The sequence below is a fragment of the Anopheles nili genome, chromosome 3, assembly GCF_943737925.1.
Source record: "Anopheles nili chromosome 3, idAnoNiliSN_F5_01, whole genome shotgun sequence".
NCBI classification, from domain to species: Eukaryota; Metazoa; Arthropoda; class Insecta; order Diptera; family Culicidae; genus Anopheles; species Anopheles nili.
This window is the reverse complement of record NC_071292.1, coordinates 24141340-24160237: the sequence shown is the minus strand read 5'-3', so window position 1 is coordinate 24160237 and position 18898 is coordinate 24141340. Positions and strand designations below refer to the sequence as shown.

At 44.1% G+C, this 18898-nt stretch overlaps 2 protein-coding genes across 2 annotated transcripts in view; one reads left to right on the top strand and one right to left on the bottom strand.

Annotated features, from left to right (window-relative positions):
* LOC128723103 (trafficking kinesin-binding protein milt) overlaps positions 1-10881 on the top strand; it is a 37755-nt gene extending 26874 nt beyond the window's left edge. Inside the window, exons 2-5 of the mRNA XM_053816814.1 lie at positions 6300-6578; positions 7916-8116; positions 8186-9757; positions 9905-10881. Coding sequence (XP_053672789.1) covers positions 6300-6578; positions 7916-8116; positions 8186-9757; positions 9905-10881 — 3029 coding nt within the window. The remainder of the gene's footprint in view (positions 1-6299; positions 6579-7915; positions 8117-8185; positions 9758-9904) is intronic.
* Positions 10882-14615: 3734 nt separating this feature from the next.
* On the bottom strand, positions 14616-16878 carry LOC128725824 (phosphoglycerate kinase). The gene is made up of 3 exons (XM_053819595.1): positions 16669-16878; positions 16172-16520; positions 14616-15970 (listed from the first exon to the last, which is right to left on the bottom strand). Exons 1-3 carry the CDS (start codon positions 16728-16730, stop codon positions 15134-15136), a joined length of 1248 nt encoding a protein of 415 aa, XP_053675570.1. The 5' UTR covers positions 16731-16878; the 3' UTR covers positions 14616-15133.
* Between the last annotated feature and the right edge of the window lie 2020 nt (positions 16879-18898).

Sequence of the window (18898 nt, the reverse complement as noted above, 5' to 3'; positions counted from 1 at the left end):
ACATTGAAACAATTTCAAAATAACATGAACATCAACGAACGATGGGTAATAATAAGAAGCAACAATTTTTGCAGAATGTAGTAGCAAGTCATCATATTGTTATGATCATTATGTACAGGTTGCACTCTGTACTGCACAGAGAATACACATGTTGATCACTTGTACGAACATGCTTGATTATACTGTGACGGTAGCATGAATAACCCTAAGGTCGCGTTCTGCATTGTGTGCGCTAATGTTGTTGCAGCTATGCCAGGCCCATCTCATAATGTTGCTACACGGTACCGTTACACTGGGGAAAACCCCTGCTGCACAGGTGTCAATCGAAATATGTACCGTTGATTGGCCTAATGGGACAAAGGGCTCTTATTCGCAACCAGTAGAGTCACCTCTGGTGCACTACATAGTTTAAAATGAGAGCAAAGAGTTTTTTCTTCTGAAATCTTCCCCTTCGTTCATTAGTTTTCTTAGGCTTTCTGCAGAGTAACAATTGAACTCAAAGCAACTCATATCAGCATTCATCATCTACACATCATCTCAGCAGCTCGACGAGGCCGTGGCCGTGACCATGGCGTACCACATTCACAGGCAGGATGATTAACATTAGCTAAAAAAAAGGGTGCCTGCAGACCAATGAAAGGCAAACCTTATCTCACGTCATTTGTGGCAGGGCTTTTATTGGATAATGCATTTGCCACTACTCCTCGTACTGTTTCATTTGAGTAAAAATGGAATACTTGGTAGAGTAATGGGTTTTTTCTTTCAATTTTCGTCGTCTAAGGTGTTGTCTGATTAATAATCTGCGTCCCAAATCGATGCGCAGTACTTGTAAATAGTTTTTTTACATTTTCTCAGGCCATAAAGAAGATGCATTATTGTATGATGTGTTTTTTTGTGCATTTCTTAGTTAAAGCGTTCATACCTATCCGTTACTCTGTGCTGCTGCATACATTGTGATGTTAAAGATGAGACAACTTGTTCCGGTTGTTAGCTTGTGCTCTTTCTTTCTGGCTGATGCATTTTTCTTGTCGTTATCTTAACCTGGAACCGGTGGAAAATAATTCATTCCACTGAAACATTAGCAAGAATTGGACTGACGAGCGCACATTGTCTAGTCGCCATTTTCCTTTATACTGCAATGCTAAATGATTTGCAACGTTGTTTTCGCTGCAATTAGCTATTAGATAACGTGCTACCCCACCCGCTTGCAAACGGGGAAAAATCATGTTCCGCTATTTAAACGAGAACTCAAAGCGTCCCAATGCAGAGGAACATTGGACCGTTATGCAAAACTACGAAAAGGTATCGATTTTTTCCAAATTAAACCCGCTTAGAAATAGAAAAACCAGGAAAGCGCTTCAAATAACAGGCTGCAAAATTTCCACAGCACAAGTTTTTTTTTTCTGAAAATGGGTTAATCATAATTTGATTATTTATTTTCCACCCTCTGCTGCTACTCGCCTTCCAACGCAAATGCGAGACGATGTGTAATGGAAACGATGTAAAACGGTTGCTCACATTCTCAACTGATTGATTAGCGCACCGATGCTAGACCGGCTGGTGAACCGGTGCAATGGTAAATAGGTGCCTTTACCGTACCCAGAAAAAGATAAATACAAATCATTAGCCGTATACCGTAAGGTTATTAAATTTCCGCATTTCTTCCGCTTCGATGTACGTGCTCTTGAATATACTGACGAATTATTTGCAGTTTGATTACTTCGTATATACGCCCATTTGTCTGTAGATTACATTTGTATGAGTTATTTTCCTGAACGTAGATCTCCAAAAAGTGTGTTTGCCAAAGTTATTCTCGAGAAACTTTATGAAATTGTGTCCTACATAAGTTAGAATGATATCGTGTTTTAAAGTGTCGACTCTCGCCCTTTTGAGGCCATTGAAGTGACTGTGTTGAAAGCGAAATAAAACTTGTCCAAACAAATTACACATATTAGCCAAATACAGAGCAACTCGCCAGAACATGCTTTCTCGCGCGGTAAGTGCGTTTCGCAAGAAAAAGACCAAAAAGTCTTCCAGTTTTTCCGGAACCACTAACGATGGTGCGGACGACCACGCCACGGATACAAATGCAAGTGAAACGGAAACCGAGCCCGACGACTGCAGTTGCCACTCGGAACCGGTGCAGCAGCCTATCGCTAGTCAACCCGCTCACCTGCAAGAATTTTCACCTGCTTCCTCGACCGAATATTTCCAAGATGTTGCTACAAAGCGTCTCCCGAGCCGAGGTCGCAAGGAAGAAAGCTGGCTAGCTCGAAGAAAACGACATTCTCCATCAGAACAGTCGAACGACGATGAAGGGGAACGTTCTTCGAGTATCGCCTCATCACTGCTGTCCACCATCCGACGAGCAAGATCACGGTCCCGTTCGTCATCCTCATCATCCGTAGCAACCGATCGTGCACGGAAGAATTTTCCCACGTCGAAAAGTACGCTAAGTAGCCAAGGTGGTTATGGTGGCGTCGCTTCCGCACCGCACGGGGACGAACAATCCGCACGAAACGTTGTGATTAATTCTGCCAGCTTCGCATATGACACGAAGCAGCAAAAAATGGGGAATTCGATCGAGGAGCACATTCGATCGCCAGATCGCACTACTGCCGGTGATGGTATTGGGCAAGGTGATGGAAAACGGCAAGGTTTGACGAGTTTCTATTCGACGATTTTCCCATACAGTATATTTGCGTGAGCAAATGATGGTTGGCTTGGGCTCTTTGTTTTGTTTTTGCTGAGTGATTTTTCGTTGTTGTGTTAAGTTTCTTTTTTTTAGTTCTTAAGCTATTTTTAATCTATAGTATTGCCTGTGGTATTGTATTCCGATGATATGTTCGATATACGTGTGTGTTTGTCTGATTTTGATATCTCTTAATGTGACTTTACTTAAGATTACTTGCGGTTTGTTTTCAAAATTAAATGCAGTGTTTTATTTCCTGATTCAGAAGGGCTTAAAAAACGGATCAAAACATGTTGTGAGGATCTACTGTTTATAACGGCATTATTGCTTAAATTGGCACTCATTACTTCACGGAAGCAAAATAGTATTCAAAAGAGATGGGGCGAAAGTGTTTTTTATGCACCAAAGTCAATTAGCGCCTGATTCCGGTAACCTGAGTATTTGATCTTTCGCGATCTTAGAGGTTATGCGCGCGCGATAGCCTCTAGTACCTGTTATGTAAATAAAATAAAAGTAATAATCTTTCCCCTCAAAAAATTGTTTTGCTTTTCACCAAGCAAATGCAATGCCCTCGGAAAGAGTCCCTGTTTTTTACGATAACGTGCAGCAAAAGCTCTCCCTGGACCTGTCGTGAGCGTTTTATCTCGATTGGAAATCTTGTTCCAGCTCGATATGCAGTGGTATCACTAATTGCATTCGTTTTCTGGTTGGAAACAAGCGAATGAAATTAATTTAAACAGTCTTTCACAAAGGCACGAACAGGCCTACTGCACCATACTAAATTTAACCCATGATCCTTCGGCACCTTGTTAGTGTTACTGCTTATCTGATCGGGTAGTAAGACGATGGTAACCCACTCACTCGGCACAAATGCTGCTGCACCTTGCCGTGGTAACCTGCCGCAATAGCTGATCGTTCGTTTGAACTTTTACTCCGATTAACTATAAATATTTTAATAGTCTCAGGCTCGTGAAAGGTTCAGAATAGGGCAAGGGATTGCTGTACAGTAACCACTCGATCGTTCGTTCATTCCAGAAGGCGCCGACAAGGTGTGGTTTGTTTGGTCACAGACAGGTACCGGTTTCGGTTTCACCCCGGGGTGTCTGGGAAAAGCACTCACTCCACCTCCGATTCTAATGTCAATCGGTTGGAGCTAAGCCCTAAAGTGCTCTTGCGATCGGCGCCTTTTTTCCGAAGGCATCTCAAGCGTTCGGCTGTGAGCTTACTTAAATACACTTTTAACCTTCCAGTATTTTTTCTGATCGTGCGCGGATGTTGTTGAAATGAAGTCAAAATTGCTGGAGTGCCAAAACATCTTTACTCTATTGTACATCTTTCATTAGAAACCACATTGAGGTTGGTTGTTTTCAATGAATCTTCAACGAATATTTCATTTCGGCGCATTGTTAATTCTTTAGGTCCACGAAGCGTAAAGATGTAGTTCTGAAAACTAGGATGATTTATTTCTCGCTTAGCATCTACTGAATTTTCTCTGTGCTCAGGTTGTTATCTGCTAAAGGTGCAGGGAGTAAAGTAAAAGTAACTGGGCAATTACAGCGTTAAACAATCATCCCAAATTGTTAATCTGATACTACCACTTTGAAGGGCTTAATTAGAGGCACGTTTAAATGGCCATCTATGCACAGTTTAACTCATCTCGCAAAGCATTATTTATGCTTCCATTCTCCATTTACCAGTATTGCGAAGAAAGGCGAATACAAATTCAAACGATGTATTAGTCGATGTAAAGGTATCATCCAAGTGAAAGGTCGATGCAGCCGAAACATGGCGCCATGGACTGGGCCTCCAACGAGGTTAATAAGAAGTACTTCTTTATTGGTTTTTTGTGATGTAATGTGCGATCACTGAGTTGTACATCGATCAACGATCGTACATCGATGTCAACTAGTCTTTCTTTGATTGATGTAATGATATGAACGGTTAAAAAAGAGAAGGCTACCAAAATAATTGTCTATTTGTGACGTGTTGCAATGAATTTTTTTATATATTTGTCCATTTTCCATTATTTGATGATGAATACACTTCTACTACTCCTTGGACGTTAGAAATGATACCCTTAAGACATATTTAACACACTTGTTCCTTTTGCCGTACGTTGTCCAACTCACCTTTACTTCTCCAAACAATCGATCATTTTCAGTAATTGGATTTTCCTCCTCATACCCGATATAACTCGCGGACACCTGGAGCGAATATTGCCAGAGGGATGATTTTAGCGAATGGTTTAAAAAACAAAAAAAAACAATCGTCAATGCTGGATGTTGGTTGTTACCAACGAAAAAGGGAGTGTTCGATGGTCTCAGTGTATGATGAATGGAAACTATGTTGCGGCAACTGATCTTCTATTTTCGTGACATTTACTTTTTGGCTTTTGATCTATTCGCTATGGTTCCCCGTTGTTACAGCCGCTACTATAAGCATTTTTAGGCTTTCCTGTTTGATTGGAAGCGTCAAGTTCCACCGGTTCCGTACGATCGTGCGCTTGTGGAAAAGCAACAAAACCTTAGTTTTTTTTACGCAAAGAAGAAAAAAGAACGTGTTTGCTTCACGGGGAGAGAGGCTAAACAATTCAGCACCGGGGAGGTCTTCCACTACTAGTAATCGTAAAATTTGCACCTTTCAGGTTTAACAATGCAACACAATGATTTTATCCTCCTCGTCTATGAATCATTAAACAAATAATAGGAGCGAAAGAAACGCCATTGCATAATGACTTCATTTGGAGTTGGCACGATCCCGAGGGGGTTTTGCGTTATTCTGCTATTTAGTCACGAAGTCATCAATGTCAAATCTATTGTGGTTTTCTAAACGCTTTCCAACATAGGCATTTACTTTTCTGGTGCTTTTTTATATTTTTCTTTTAACTTTTACCTCACGAATCACAGCGTTTGTTTGTTTGGTTGTCAGGTGTGGGTATTTAACATCATGCCAATATGGAAAATTCACTCGGTTTATTTTGTCTATGAAAAAGATTTGAAACTAAGCGTGCAATTGTTGTTCAATTTCGATTGGTCTATTAAAATTTATCTCTAAATATTATTTATTGGCAATGTTTTAAGTAAAATATAAATCAACCGAAGTTGTTCAAAATATTGTAACTAATGAAAATGGATTGATTCGAACAGATCGAACACAAAGCTCAATCTATTTTTTTTATAGATTTGCCTGCATGTCCTAAGATTTGTTTCCTCATTCAAATGCCTGGTAAAGGCAAGTTAACGTGTTGAGACAAAGCAATACTCTGGAAGTCAACTAATTGTTGTTCATTTGAAATAAAAAACAAAGAATTTTATTTTCGCATGCAATTGATATATCACGTGATCAGTCCACCGTATCAAGATACAGTTCTTCGATCGATTTACATCAATATCAGATATGTAGAATCCCTCCCGTTTTATCTGATTTCTAGCACGTCATAATGTTTGTAGCTGTAGCAAATCATTTTGTTAGTTTTTTTGTTCACCATTCATTACGCTCGGTTTTGACCCTTAGATATTATTCACGTTTCGATTCGAGCAGTGGCTTGGTAATAAATACCATAGTTACTAAAAAGATTGTCATTTTGGTTTATCCTTTTCTTTTACAGTCCTATGTGGTAATCGAGTAAGCCAAATGACCCGCGCGTACGATGATATCGATGCTGTAACGCGCCTGCTGGAAGAGAAGGAAAAGGACCTCGAGCTAACGGTCCAGATCGGTAAGGAGCTTTTGGCACAAAATACGCAACTTGAGAACCGGGTCACCGAGCTGGAACAGGAGCTAAAAACTACGAACGAAAACCGGGCGCAGCTCTCACACGAGCTGCATCAAAAGATCGAGCTGATCGGAATACTAACCAACGATGCCGACGACAGTAGTGAGAATGGTATGTAAAATTTGAGCTTTGAGATTTTTTTCAAATTTTTTTCTTACCAAATTTACTTAAAAAAAATGGCCAAGGCTGTGTCTTTGTTATATTCATGCACTATATCATTACATCATGTGTAAGAACACTTTGAAACTTCATGCGCAATGACGTTCTTGTCGCAAAATGTGACTTGATATCCTCACACTTAGCTTATCTTTATGGCTCGGCAAACAATCGCCTTTTTTAATATTCCAACGCCGCGACTGCCAGACACTTTCCTTGTCAGTGTCTTTTTAATTAGGCAAAGATTCATCCTCCGACGTTATCGCCAATATACATCATCTCAGTATGTAATTTCTTATCAAGACGTTCCGCATCATCCATTTACGGTTGTCGGACCGCGTCGCAATAGCAGTGTATTGCACGTACGTTCCTCAGCGGTAGCTGCATTTCAACGCGCATTGGATTGAAGTGTGCAGTGTAGTATAAGCACCTAATTAGAATCAGTCTAATTTTAAGTTCGCGAAGGAAAGCAAAACACACGTGCGATCCATTGTTGTATGGTAATATTCTCCGCCTTCTGCTAGCAAAAACACGATGTGGTAATAGAATTATATCGAGCTGAAAATCGATACAATAAACGTTAGTATGCCTTCTCTGTTTCTCTCGTCGAAACGGCTTGTGGCATGTGATTCTGTTTTAGTATGTTTTCTTTGAAAAAAAAACGGCAAAACATCGCTACCTCAATAAAAGAGGACGAAACAACTGACACAAAAATCAATATATAGCAACAATTCAGTAGAAACAGTTTGTTTTTCGATTATGAAACAGAAGAACACTTCAGGACTCGTAGACCCGTCAGTTCTGTCGATGGGCGCAGTCGGAAATGGCTGCCGGTTGACTTGTGGTGCAGTGTTAGGTGGATTGCGAAAAGTTCTCATTCCGGTAGTGTCCGTTGATTGTCGACCTCTTTCATATACTGGTAGTGGTGTTTATAGCAGTAGGAAAAAACAACAAATAAATCGGTCAATTCAGGGGCTTGTCTCTAAAGGCGCGAGCGTCCTTTGAGCAGCCACAATAGTGCCTCTCAACGCCCTCAGAATGGAGGTGATAAGTGAACCAAGTGCTGCCTTGCTACTATCGATGGAACTGATCCATCCAATGAAGATGGTGCCCTGTTACCAGCGGCAAAAAACAGGCTCCTTGTTATCAGTAGCAACTACGTCGAATTGTTTTTGCATGCGATTATTCTGTACGCCTGCCATAACGCTCAGCCATTGAGTGAAGCACATTCGTAGCTTTTAACTGATTTAATATAAATCTCTTCTATCGTCGGTATGTGTTTCGTTAACTAGTCACGCCGACGGCATCGAAATCGATCAACCTGGAGCTGCTGCAGCGCAAGGTCAAGCAGTTGGAGGACGAAAACAAATCCCTGCGTACCGAGACAGCCCAGCTGGTGAAGGAAACGGACGAGTGCGAGGAGCAGGAACGCAAGCTGATGGCGGAGTTTGCTAGCCAGCTTACGAATGCCAATTCCGAGTACGATGGATTGAGTAAGTGTATCCCGTGCATAAATTTAATCGATCCCATATGCTAACAAGTTGTCACTGTACATTCGGCAGATTTAGAGCTGGAACGACTGAAGGAGGAGAACCGTTTGCAACATGAGCAGATCATCAGCCTGACAGGTCGCCTCGCTGAGGCCGAAATACGGTTGCACCAGCTAACATCCGAGAACGAGGAGGCATCCTCGCTGCTGAGCATCACCAAAGAAAACCAGAACCTACTAGCAGGCGAGCTGGCAGAGTTTAAGCTGCGCTACCAGGAGGTGCTAAATTTGCTACAGGAAACACAAGAGCAATTACGCCGCCAGCGGAAACGCTCGCAGCCACTCGCGCGCAGTTCCCTCATTCCCGGCAACCCAGGATTGGCGGCAGCACCCGATTCGCTGCAGTCGGAGCTGATGGAAACGTCGCTGTATTCGGAACATAGTCTCGATTCGGGTATCGATTCCGTGCGCGGAGGACTTGGCGGAGGATCATTGCTGGGCGGGATGCTGTCTTCAACTGGCGTACAGCAACAGGTGCCCGGCTACCGGAAAGTCTTCGAGACAGTTCGCTCGGCTAGCCGTGCAAACCCGAACGGCTTTAGTGACAGCTTCTCGCAGCTAGGATCAATGACGATGAGCTCTTCCTCGCAACCGCGCATGGCCCCTTTCGTGTATCCGGGGATTGGTGGCGGTATTGGCATAAATGCAAACGCTGGCATCACGACAATGACCCATTCGTACAAGAGTGGATCGTCTGTGTACAGCACAATGTACGATAGCTCGCTCGGTGGTCGATCGTACTCGCGTGAAAGCCTCACCACCGAATCCGAAGATGGCTACCCTGGGCCAGCACAGACTGGTATCCCGGGTGCCCCAGGTGCTAAGGATCTAGAGGCGGCCCTCAAACGCCTCACACCGGCGGAAGTGCTTGCAAGGCGCGCTATGTTGCAGCATGCGCCTCTAGGAACGTACAGTTACGACGAGCAACCATCGGGAATGCCGCTCGGATGCCGTACACCGGACAGTATTATGTCGACCGGTTCATCGGGACTGTCCGGACTTTCGTCTTCTGCCACCGGCGGTAGCAGCAGTGCCAACCAGTGGCGTCTTCCTGAGAAGCTGCAGATCGTCAAACCAATCGAGGGCTCCCAAACCCTGCATCACTGGTCGCGGCTGGCCACACCGACCCTGAGTGGGTTGCTTGAGGAGCGGCCTGGCGTCACGATACGAGGTGGTCGCGGTCTGGATGAACTGGGCCTGCAAACGTACTCGCTATCCGATGTCGAGGAGGACGAAGATACCGAAGATCACCCAGGCAAGCGTTTCCAGTCGTTTGGCTGCACATACACGTACACCAACAGCACAGTGCTGCATCCGGACGATGGAACGACAGCTGTAACGTTTAGCCTGCCTCCGTCGCAAATGTCCTCGCAGATGGCTTCGGAGTGCCCATCGCGACAACCAACAGCTCCATCGACACCCCGTTCGAGCCTATCGCGTCGTAATTCCTGCTCTACGTTCAGCGTCAATATGGGCCTTGCGTCGATGCTGAACGAGCGTGGCATTAAAGCCGTAACCCCCAGTGCACTTAATACGCCCGCCGGGCCTAACTTCTCGCCCACGGTCACACCCTGCAATAGCCCAGGTAAGTTAAAACGTTGAAATGATTTTTATATTAATATTTTTTTTCAAATCGTCAATTATTACCGTTACGGAAGTGTAATATTTGAATGCATTTTCTGTAATGAAAAATTTTACTATCTATAACACATTTGTGCTTGTTTCGTAACAGACGGATCGCCGACTCGTTCTATGTCTCCAGAGCCACCGCTTCTATCCGGTCTACTAGCATCGGGTGCCGACATCTTGCGCAAGCGTTTCGCGGCTTCGACTAGCGGCACCAATAATAGCGCCTCGACCAGCCAAGGTCCCGATCAAGCCGATCGTCCCTCGAGAATGATATCCCGCAACAAGGTCGCCCTCACGCGCCTAGAAAAGAAAGCCCTGCGTTCCATTAAGATCATGGAGAAGGTGGAAAGTATTGGCTTGGAGAATATTATGCTGCCTCCACAGCACCCACCAGGAATCAGCCCGCTCGCCCTGCACGGTACCTCGGCACTCTACACGGCTGCTGCGACCAATCGAGGCCGTAGTCCTATGGCACAACTAACCAGCTTAAAGCACCTGCAGGACCAGCGGCGCAGGCACCAGCAAGACGAATTAGTGATTGATAAAGAGACCATCAAGGCCGTACTGAGCAAGGGTCTGTCGCACGATACTCTAAAGAGTATGGCATCATCGTCGGATGGCAGCAGTGGCATCAGCACCGCCATGTCCTCGGATACGGATAATTCATCTGTCGCGAGTTTCGAATCAGAACCGCGTGTAACGGAATCGTCCGCCAACTCGTCAACTCCAACGGCGTCTCCTTTAACATCCGCACGGTTGAAGCAAATGCAGCGACAAAAATCTCGCCGCAATTTGCTTAACGGTGCGAACGGAGGCTCGCAGCGTCCCGATCTAGGTACGGTCAACGGTTCAAGTCGACCCAGCGTTCGACCAGATCTCGGCACAGTTGCAAGCAAATCCTCCAAGATGAATGGCGCTGGTAGCGCCAGCAGCGGCAAGGATCAACGAAAGAATCAACAAGGGACACCATCGACGCCGGCAACACAATCTACGCCGAAGGAAGAAAGCCGTTCGCTTGGCCAGAGCGTGTATGGTACGATAAGCTCACTGCTATTTGGTCGCAAGGGTGGTTTGCTGTAAGAGTAGGTGCTGTAGTGGACATGTCGGTTGTAGAACCCATTTCGTTTCCGTGCTCCCGAGGTATTTATTGTCTTCATGTTTTCATTTCCATATCATTTTCATCGTTTTAACAATCGGTTAGTCTATTTTTTTTTTCAATTTTCAACCAAACCATTGTTTCATAATATAGCAAATCATTTTGCTGCTTACGTACATGAATGATTTTATATATTTTCAACCGATAATTAAAAGAGCTATATCCTGAATTACTATGTGCATAACTAATGCAAGAAGCCTAACATCCGGAGAACGGCATCATTCGCTTTTTTTTCCTTTTCGAAGGAAATACTAGTTGAATCCTCTTCAACGCCGAATTATGAATTAGCGGTTTTACGCCTCTAGTAAGCACAATAAGAAACTGCAAATTAAATTCACACTCGAATACACTGCCTAAAATCGAATGTCTGTAGATATGAATTTCAGTATTTGCAGAATTATCCGTATTGTGGATAATTATGCTTTCGGTTATGCCGCAATGCTCCTAGTGGAATCGAACATTCCGGCGTGTCCAGTTTAAGGGAGCCACATGACTGAATCACGTGTATGTGTGTACGTATAAGTTAGAAAAACTGGAACAAAAACTATTCTCTGTATAAATGCTCCCGTCAGCCTGCGGACATCCTTTGTGAAAGATTTTTTTCTATGACTTGTAGACACTTCCAGCATATTTTCCTCCCCAGCATCGCTTGAGAGCATCCTTTAAATTAAACAAGTCATGACTTGTGCTTTTTAGTAATCTGCTAGCCTGAAGCACTCCTTCGTTCGAGTGTGAATTTACTTCGTGTGTTTTTTCAGTGCTTACTTTGACGATGTGACAAACATGTTGTTTGTCCGATCGCATCAAATTCGTGATAATCAGACGAGGATAGAATATTGTGGTTCAATTTCGGTTATTGCTCATGAAGCTCGATACATGCTGAGTTTTCGGTGCTATTTAGTTTCACACAAGACACGTCGTATGCAGGGCTACTGGAATTCAAATTTGTCAGATATATCTTTTTTTTACTAATTTTCGTAGAACAGTAAGTTGTTTCTAGTCCAACGAACAACGAATACATTTTCTGTATTAATTCACATCTTTATTTTTGTTTGTTTGGCAGTATGTATCAACGATGTAGGGACGTAGGAAATCCTTTGCTTCATCTAGCAATGTCTTTATCCCTAGCAATGTCGAAACCACCGTTCAAGAACTATGTCAAAACCACACACGCAACATTGGTTTATGTCTGGTTCCGAACTTTTCCCAAATTAAGTTGGAAAAGCTCGTGCAACCCCATGAATGGACGAATCAATTGTAAGGGAACAGAGCTGTCTGTGTTTTAATTACTATGCGTTCCTATGCTTTTCGCATCCAACACCTCTTTCCATCTTTCATTTTTCACAGATATTTTACTCTACTAAGCGGTTCAACTTGCTGCCGCCGAACACTATTTCTAAATTCTGTTCCCAATTAACTCAACCGGTGCTTTTGCATCCTGTTTATCTATTTCTTAAATATATCGTTACTTGATATAGCTTTTTGTAAAACATTTCTTCTCTCGTCTAACTTTCTCGGATATTATCATTTCTGTGAACGCTGGTATAAAGCATTGCTAGGGTGTGCTTTGAATGCTAAGCTACGCAACAATCGTTTAGCAAAGGATTTTATGTTTTGTCACGTACATTTCTTCTTTTTTAACTTTTTTACTATTTCACTAAGTAGAAATTTCATTTTTTTGGAAAGAGCCTGTTGTAGATAGAAAACAATCAAATTGAAGCAAAACCCATAAACGGGTGTGTGATACATTAACACAACCCCTGAGCGGCCATAGGCCAAAAGCTATGCGCTATCCACTTGCACTCCACCTGTCGGCTCTTTGCTAATATTTTTCATGAAAAAAAGAAACAACCTTTAGCCAAAAAATCGCACGCACAGACACCGATTCACAAAGTAAGCAAAACGGATACGGTTGGGGTTGATGATTTGGTTTTATTTCTATGGTGCTGTGAGGCAGAGCATAAGAATCTTTGGGTGTCACGAATGAGAGACTGCAAGATAAGTATGTGAAGGCAATAGAAGAATGAAGCTTCCAAAAGTCTCGTCAGATAAATCATCCAGGCCACCAGGACTATCAACAGCATTAGCGTGGGAGATAACATTCGTAAATGGTCAGCACGAATTTCTCGTCAAATAATGCCTTCGAGGGTCGTGATGAAAAATGGGTAAACGTGAAACGATCAGAAGCAATGAATGTAAATAGAGCGTTGGCAGCAGCACATGCGAGCAAATCCTAATGTAAGTGCTTGTACAAGTGGCAAAGAAAAGAAAGAAAAGCAAACAACCCTTGCGGGGGCAGAAGTAACGAAGCTAGAGTTGCTGCTGTAGATAATTATTTAAATAGAGCAAATCGGAACGGCAAAGAGAACTACGTTGTTACACCTTGCATCATAGCGGTAACTGAGAAAGTTAAGTATTTATTTTTATATAGAAATGAATGATGAAATTAAAGCATGGGATAGATAATACCCAGCCAGCAGTATAGAAGCATCACGTTAGGTGGAGAGGCGACTAGTAACAGGACCGTATCGGCCAAAGCCGGACACCCTGCTCGGATGAAGAGAGTTAAATTAGACTTTTTAAATCTACTATTGTTACTACAAAATACTGAGACCGGAAAAGAGGGTCCTTAGAGTGACGAATTGGACGGTCAACGTAGGGGCATGCTATGTCATTTCAACATCATTTGATTACTATTCTACTGCAACGACACAGATTGGGCAACGTCGCAAATCGCGTACGCTTTCGTCAAACATATTAGCAAAAATGCAGCAAACTTTTCTTTTCAAACCAGAACCATATATGTACAAAAACCTAGATCAGAAAAATTCCTCAAGGAATCCCCGAACTAACCACACGGACAGTGAAACAAACCGGAACGTGAAATCAAAGAACGCCTGGAAGGCGGTGTGTACCTACCGACGGTAAAGTTAAGTACGTTGCTAGATTGTTAAACAACGGCAAGAATTGTTGACTCGGTGCCGCAGTGAATACAAACTGAACAGAATACGGTAAACCTAATGTTGTTGCTCCTACGTCGGCAGTGGTGCATGAGTTACAATAATAAAATTGAACCAACTTATTTGCATGATGTTTGTATAGACGTGCACGAAAGAAAGCCGAAGGAAATGTGCCTTTAATTATTTTTCAAAACTTGGATTCTGCTCAGTTTTGGATGGCATGCAAACAAAATGCAAAATAAATATTATATTAGTTTCCCATATTACCAAACGGTCAAGCATTCGCAGGTGATCAAATTTGAACTCAGCTGACGTTTTGTCTTTTGACGTTTGTGCACCAAAGCGTAGTAAGTCAGTTAAATGTCAGTCCTGTTCTGGATCAATTTAGAAAAAGTGTGCTTGAGCGTGGTCACGAAAAAGCAGTCTGTTTCTTCAAGATAAAGAACGAGCGCGTTTCTTTTAGTCATCAAAGAACGATAAAGGGCACCTGCAGAAAAGGATAACGCCGGTACAATCGTACTTCAACCAAAAATGGAATTGAACAGTACTGGAAAATGTCATGGCTGGCCAACTGCCTTGGCATATTTCCGCAGCGGCAATATCACGCCTTTAGGTTTTTTCATGTAAGAATTTCAAATTGCATTTCGTGAAATGGCCATTCCTAACAAGAAATCATTGTTTTTCCACAGTACGTAGATAATCATAAGTGTCGCATCATACAAGTTTCGGAAGAGCTCATAACTGTTCATCGGATGGAGTGACGCCGCATCCATTGTTAACGCATTCAAAATGGCGTGTACGAAAAGTCCTTCGTCGGTCTCGTGCTATCGAGGTATACAGTAAAAAAAGTACTAACAGCAATGTATGTGTTACATTTTTTTCTAACAACCGAAAATAGTAGCATATTTGTAATTCAGCAAATCGACACTTGTCTTCGTTCAAACTTACACTTCAGTTTAATTCGGTAGTGTTTCTTTTCCAAATGGAGCTTGAAACTGGTTATTCAGGTTGTACACTTTAAATAATTTTATTGTTCTGTTGCAACAACGTAAGAGGATCAATTCGACACGCAACATCTCTTTAATCGAGTGTTACTGTCTTCGATCTCCAGCCTAATGATCGTGGTTAATTTTATGACTTTGTTACGTACACTTGCTAATAATATGCCGTAAAGATACCGAGTGACTTTAACGCTTACAGGGCTAGTGACGAGCATTTAAGCACTGCTCAGTGCATCTACACCGGGCAGAACCTTGCCCTCGAGCAGCTCCAGCGACGCACCGCCACCAGTCGAGACGTGCGACACCTGTGACTCGGTTCCCCATTTGGCGCAGCACGACGCAGTATCACCACCACCGATGATCGACACGGTGCCAGCTTTGGTAGCCGCTACAACGCCATCCATCAGCCCCTTGGTGCCGTTGGCGAAGTTTGCGAACTCAAACACACCGGGCGGACCGTTCCAGACGATGATCTTTGCCCGTGCGATCGGTGCCGCGAAGGCTTCGCGCGTCTTTGGCCCAATATCGAGTCCCAGATGACCAGCAGGAATTCCTCCCTCAACAGTCGCCTCACCAGTGGCCGCATCCTCAGCGAATTTGTCGCCCGTCACGAAGTCAACCGGCAGATGCAGCTGCACATTGTTCTTCTTCGCCTTGTCGACGAGATTCTGCACGATCTTGGCACCCTCAGCGTCGAACAGCGAGCCACCGATCTCCATGTTGTTCAGCACCTTCAGGAAGGTGAACGCCATGCCACCACCGATGATCATCTCGTTCACCTTGTCGAGCAGGTTCTCGATCAGCTGGATCTTGTCGGCCACCTTCGCACCGCCCAGGATGGCCAGGAACGGTCGGGGCGGGTTATCGAGGGCCTGCGAGAAGTAGCGCAGCTCCTTGTTCAGCAGCAAACCGGCCGCCCGCTGGCTGTAACCTTCGCCCATCATCGAACTGTGCGCACGGTGAGCCGTACCGAATGCGTCGTTCACGTACACATCACCCAGCTTGGCCAAGCTCTCGCGGAATGTTTTTACCTTATCTTTGTCGGCCTTAACCTACACACGGTCGGAAGAAAGAGAAAGTTGGCGATTATTATGCAACGATAGGGAACGATTGCTAAGCAGTGCCTAACATAGCATGTCATGAATGGAACCGCTCAGACACCGACATCACAGTGTGTCCCGTAAACAAAGCGAGTCTATTTATAAAGCGACAATTGCAGATGATGATAAGCACGGTCACAAAGGTGGCGTTACCTTATTGCCGCTGGCATCGACTCCCTTGCCCTCTTCCTCGACGTAGAAGCGCACGTTTTCCAGCAGAATCACGGAACCGGTCGCTGGGTCCTTGCAGGCAGCCTCCACCTCAGCGCCGACGCAATCGTTCAGGAACGTTACATCACGCCCGAGCAGCTTCTTTAGCTCATCAGCCACCGGTGCCAGCGTGTACTTGACGTTTTTGTTACCATCGGGACGGCCAAGATGCGAGGCCAACACGACCGACTTTGCGCCCTTCTCAAGCGCGAACTTGATGCTGTCGATTGCGGCCACAATACGCTGATTGCTCGTGATTTTGCCCTCCTTAATCGGAACGTTGAAATCCACCCTGTGGTCAGGAAAAAAGCGAAGGAAAGGAAAAACGTCCCATTAGCGGATGCACGCAATCAACCGTCACCAAAACGATCCCAGGCAGCTTCGTTATCACTAAGGAGGCATGGCAGTATGTAAAAGCGTGCAAAGGCACAAACGCTCACCGCATAAACACCCGTTTGCCCTTCAGGTCCACATTTTCGATGCTGAGCTTGTTCAGAGCCATCTTTACCGCGGACACTAATCGAGACAGTCGTCTTATGGGACAGCACAACAAACCGATCTTGGACAAATCCGCCGGAAAACAATCTGCTCTCACCACGGATTGTTTGGTAAGATTTTTCGCTGAATGTCACCCCAAGGACAACACTGTCGTTTGGTTGGCCGATAAACTACCCAGCTGACAATACCGGGTGCCATAGCGCCCTCTAGCAGATTTCCATTGGAAGCTAGATCAGGTGCAACTTTCCAACACCCTGTGCAGCACGGCTTTTGTAAGTAATGTGAAACCATGACGAAAACCAATCTTAAGCTATAGTTGTCTAATTGATATTTTTTATCATATTATCCACAGCCTCTTGGTGCTCCTGAAATGCTACCGAAGAAATGGGAACCGGTCACGATTGAAAGTGGGTCGTCAGAACTGGTCGTGATTCTGTTGGCGTACGTTGCTTAAATGGCTTGCACGACGAGGAAATTTTGAACTTTCCACAACCGAGATTACCTCCTGCTGCTAGCCGAATCAATCTACTGCTGCGCTTATGTAGACTTTTACTACAAATGCACCGACAGTGCGTTAAGGTCCAAAAGAGGAAGCCTCTTTTGTCTTCTTTTCGGGCGTGATACTTATCCGCGATAGGCTAAATAATTGATATAACCTGTGCATAGAACACGATGACGAGACAGAATAGGAGTCGGAAAGAAGGAGCTACAAATTCTTCAGCTGGTTTTGATTCCTCGGTTATTGATAAGGCAAAATTCCAAATACATGTCGGTGGAGAGAGCCTCTTTTATTAAAAAAGCGTTCGATTGCGTGATTTTTAAATTATTTAATTCATTGCCGTACATCGAAAGAAATCAAAAAACCCGATAAAATCATGAAAGAATGGTTCGGAATTCAATTTTAGTGCATCATTTCGTTGCATCGACGGACTTGCACCCAACTAAACTTGCATGCAATCTTGCACGAAAGAAATCAAAATTTGCCGATCCGAAAAAGTGCCAATTTTGAACAGGAGCGCAGGACGCACAGCAGGCTGTTTGTTTTGGTCTCTGTTGTCGCTTCGCTCACTCGCGGCGCTCTCACTCACTCACGGCCGATAGCCACTACCGCCCGTAGTGCGTAGTGAGCGTACGCAGAGTACCGTTAGAAAGCCACTATCGCACGTGGCGTGTAGTGAGCGTACGCTGAGTACCGTTAGCGAACGACCCTCGAGTACGGTGTGGGAGCGAGATAGCCACGATCGACGGGTAGCAGCCTCCTGATCGCATGCTCGCCTATTACTCTTCGGCCACTTTTTGGTGCAAAACTTGACCGAATCGGCGGCGAGTTTTTTCGATCGCGCGCATCTGAAAAGCCACAGTTGCACTACTGGAGTTGTTTTGGTTGCATTTTTGCATTCATCGAGGCAACAATGCAACGTATTGTGTATTATTTCGTACTATTGTCATCGGCATTATATTATCTAATAATAATTCACACAATATGAATAATTTTTATTTATTACTATAATTTTATTTTGACCGCGACCGCCTCACAGTGCCTCTGGCAGTGCAACTAACATTGTAAACGCATGGATGCACTTGCGCGCGAGTGCAGAATGCACGTTGCACTCTAAAAGAACGAACAGGTGTAATGAGTTCTTTAACACCAAAACTATCGTCATCTGGTAGAGGAAACCAATAACGGGGGTACGATTGCACATAATAATGCTATAATATATATATTTTGCTATTTATAATATTTCCGTTGGATTCATAAATTGATATCAACATACATAAACATACAGGCCCGGGTACCACGCATTCCGCGCTGATGGTGCATTGCCAGCGATACTGCTTCGATTGGTAAATGGTCCGGTCCGCTGGCACATCTCGCAAATGGCCCCGTACGAATGGGCCGAATGCACGGGACCACATTCCGAACAAAAGGCGATCCCTTGCAGCCATCGTTACTAACTAGCCAGCCGGTCTTACTCGGCCCAGGGCGATCCATCGAATAATATTGATTAAATCAAATTGCATCCTCATTATACCGGAGGTGGAAAGGCGGGACGAGCGGAAGGGTTTTCTTTTAATAATAACAAATAATATAAAACATGACCGAACAGAGAGAGAGAGAGAGAAATAAGAAGCGAATAGAACCTAACCGAGCGCAATCGAAATCGCGTGAAT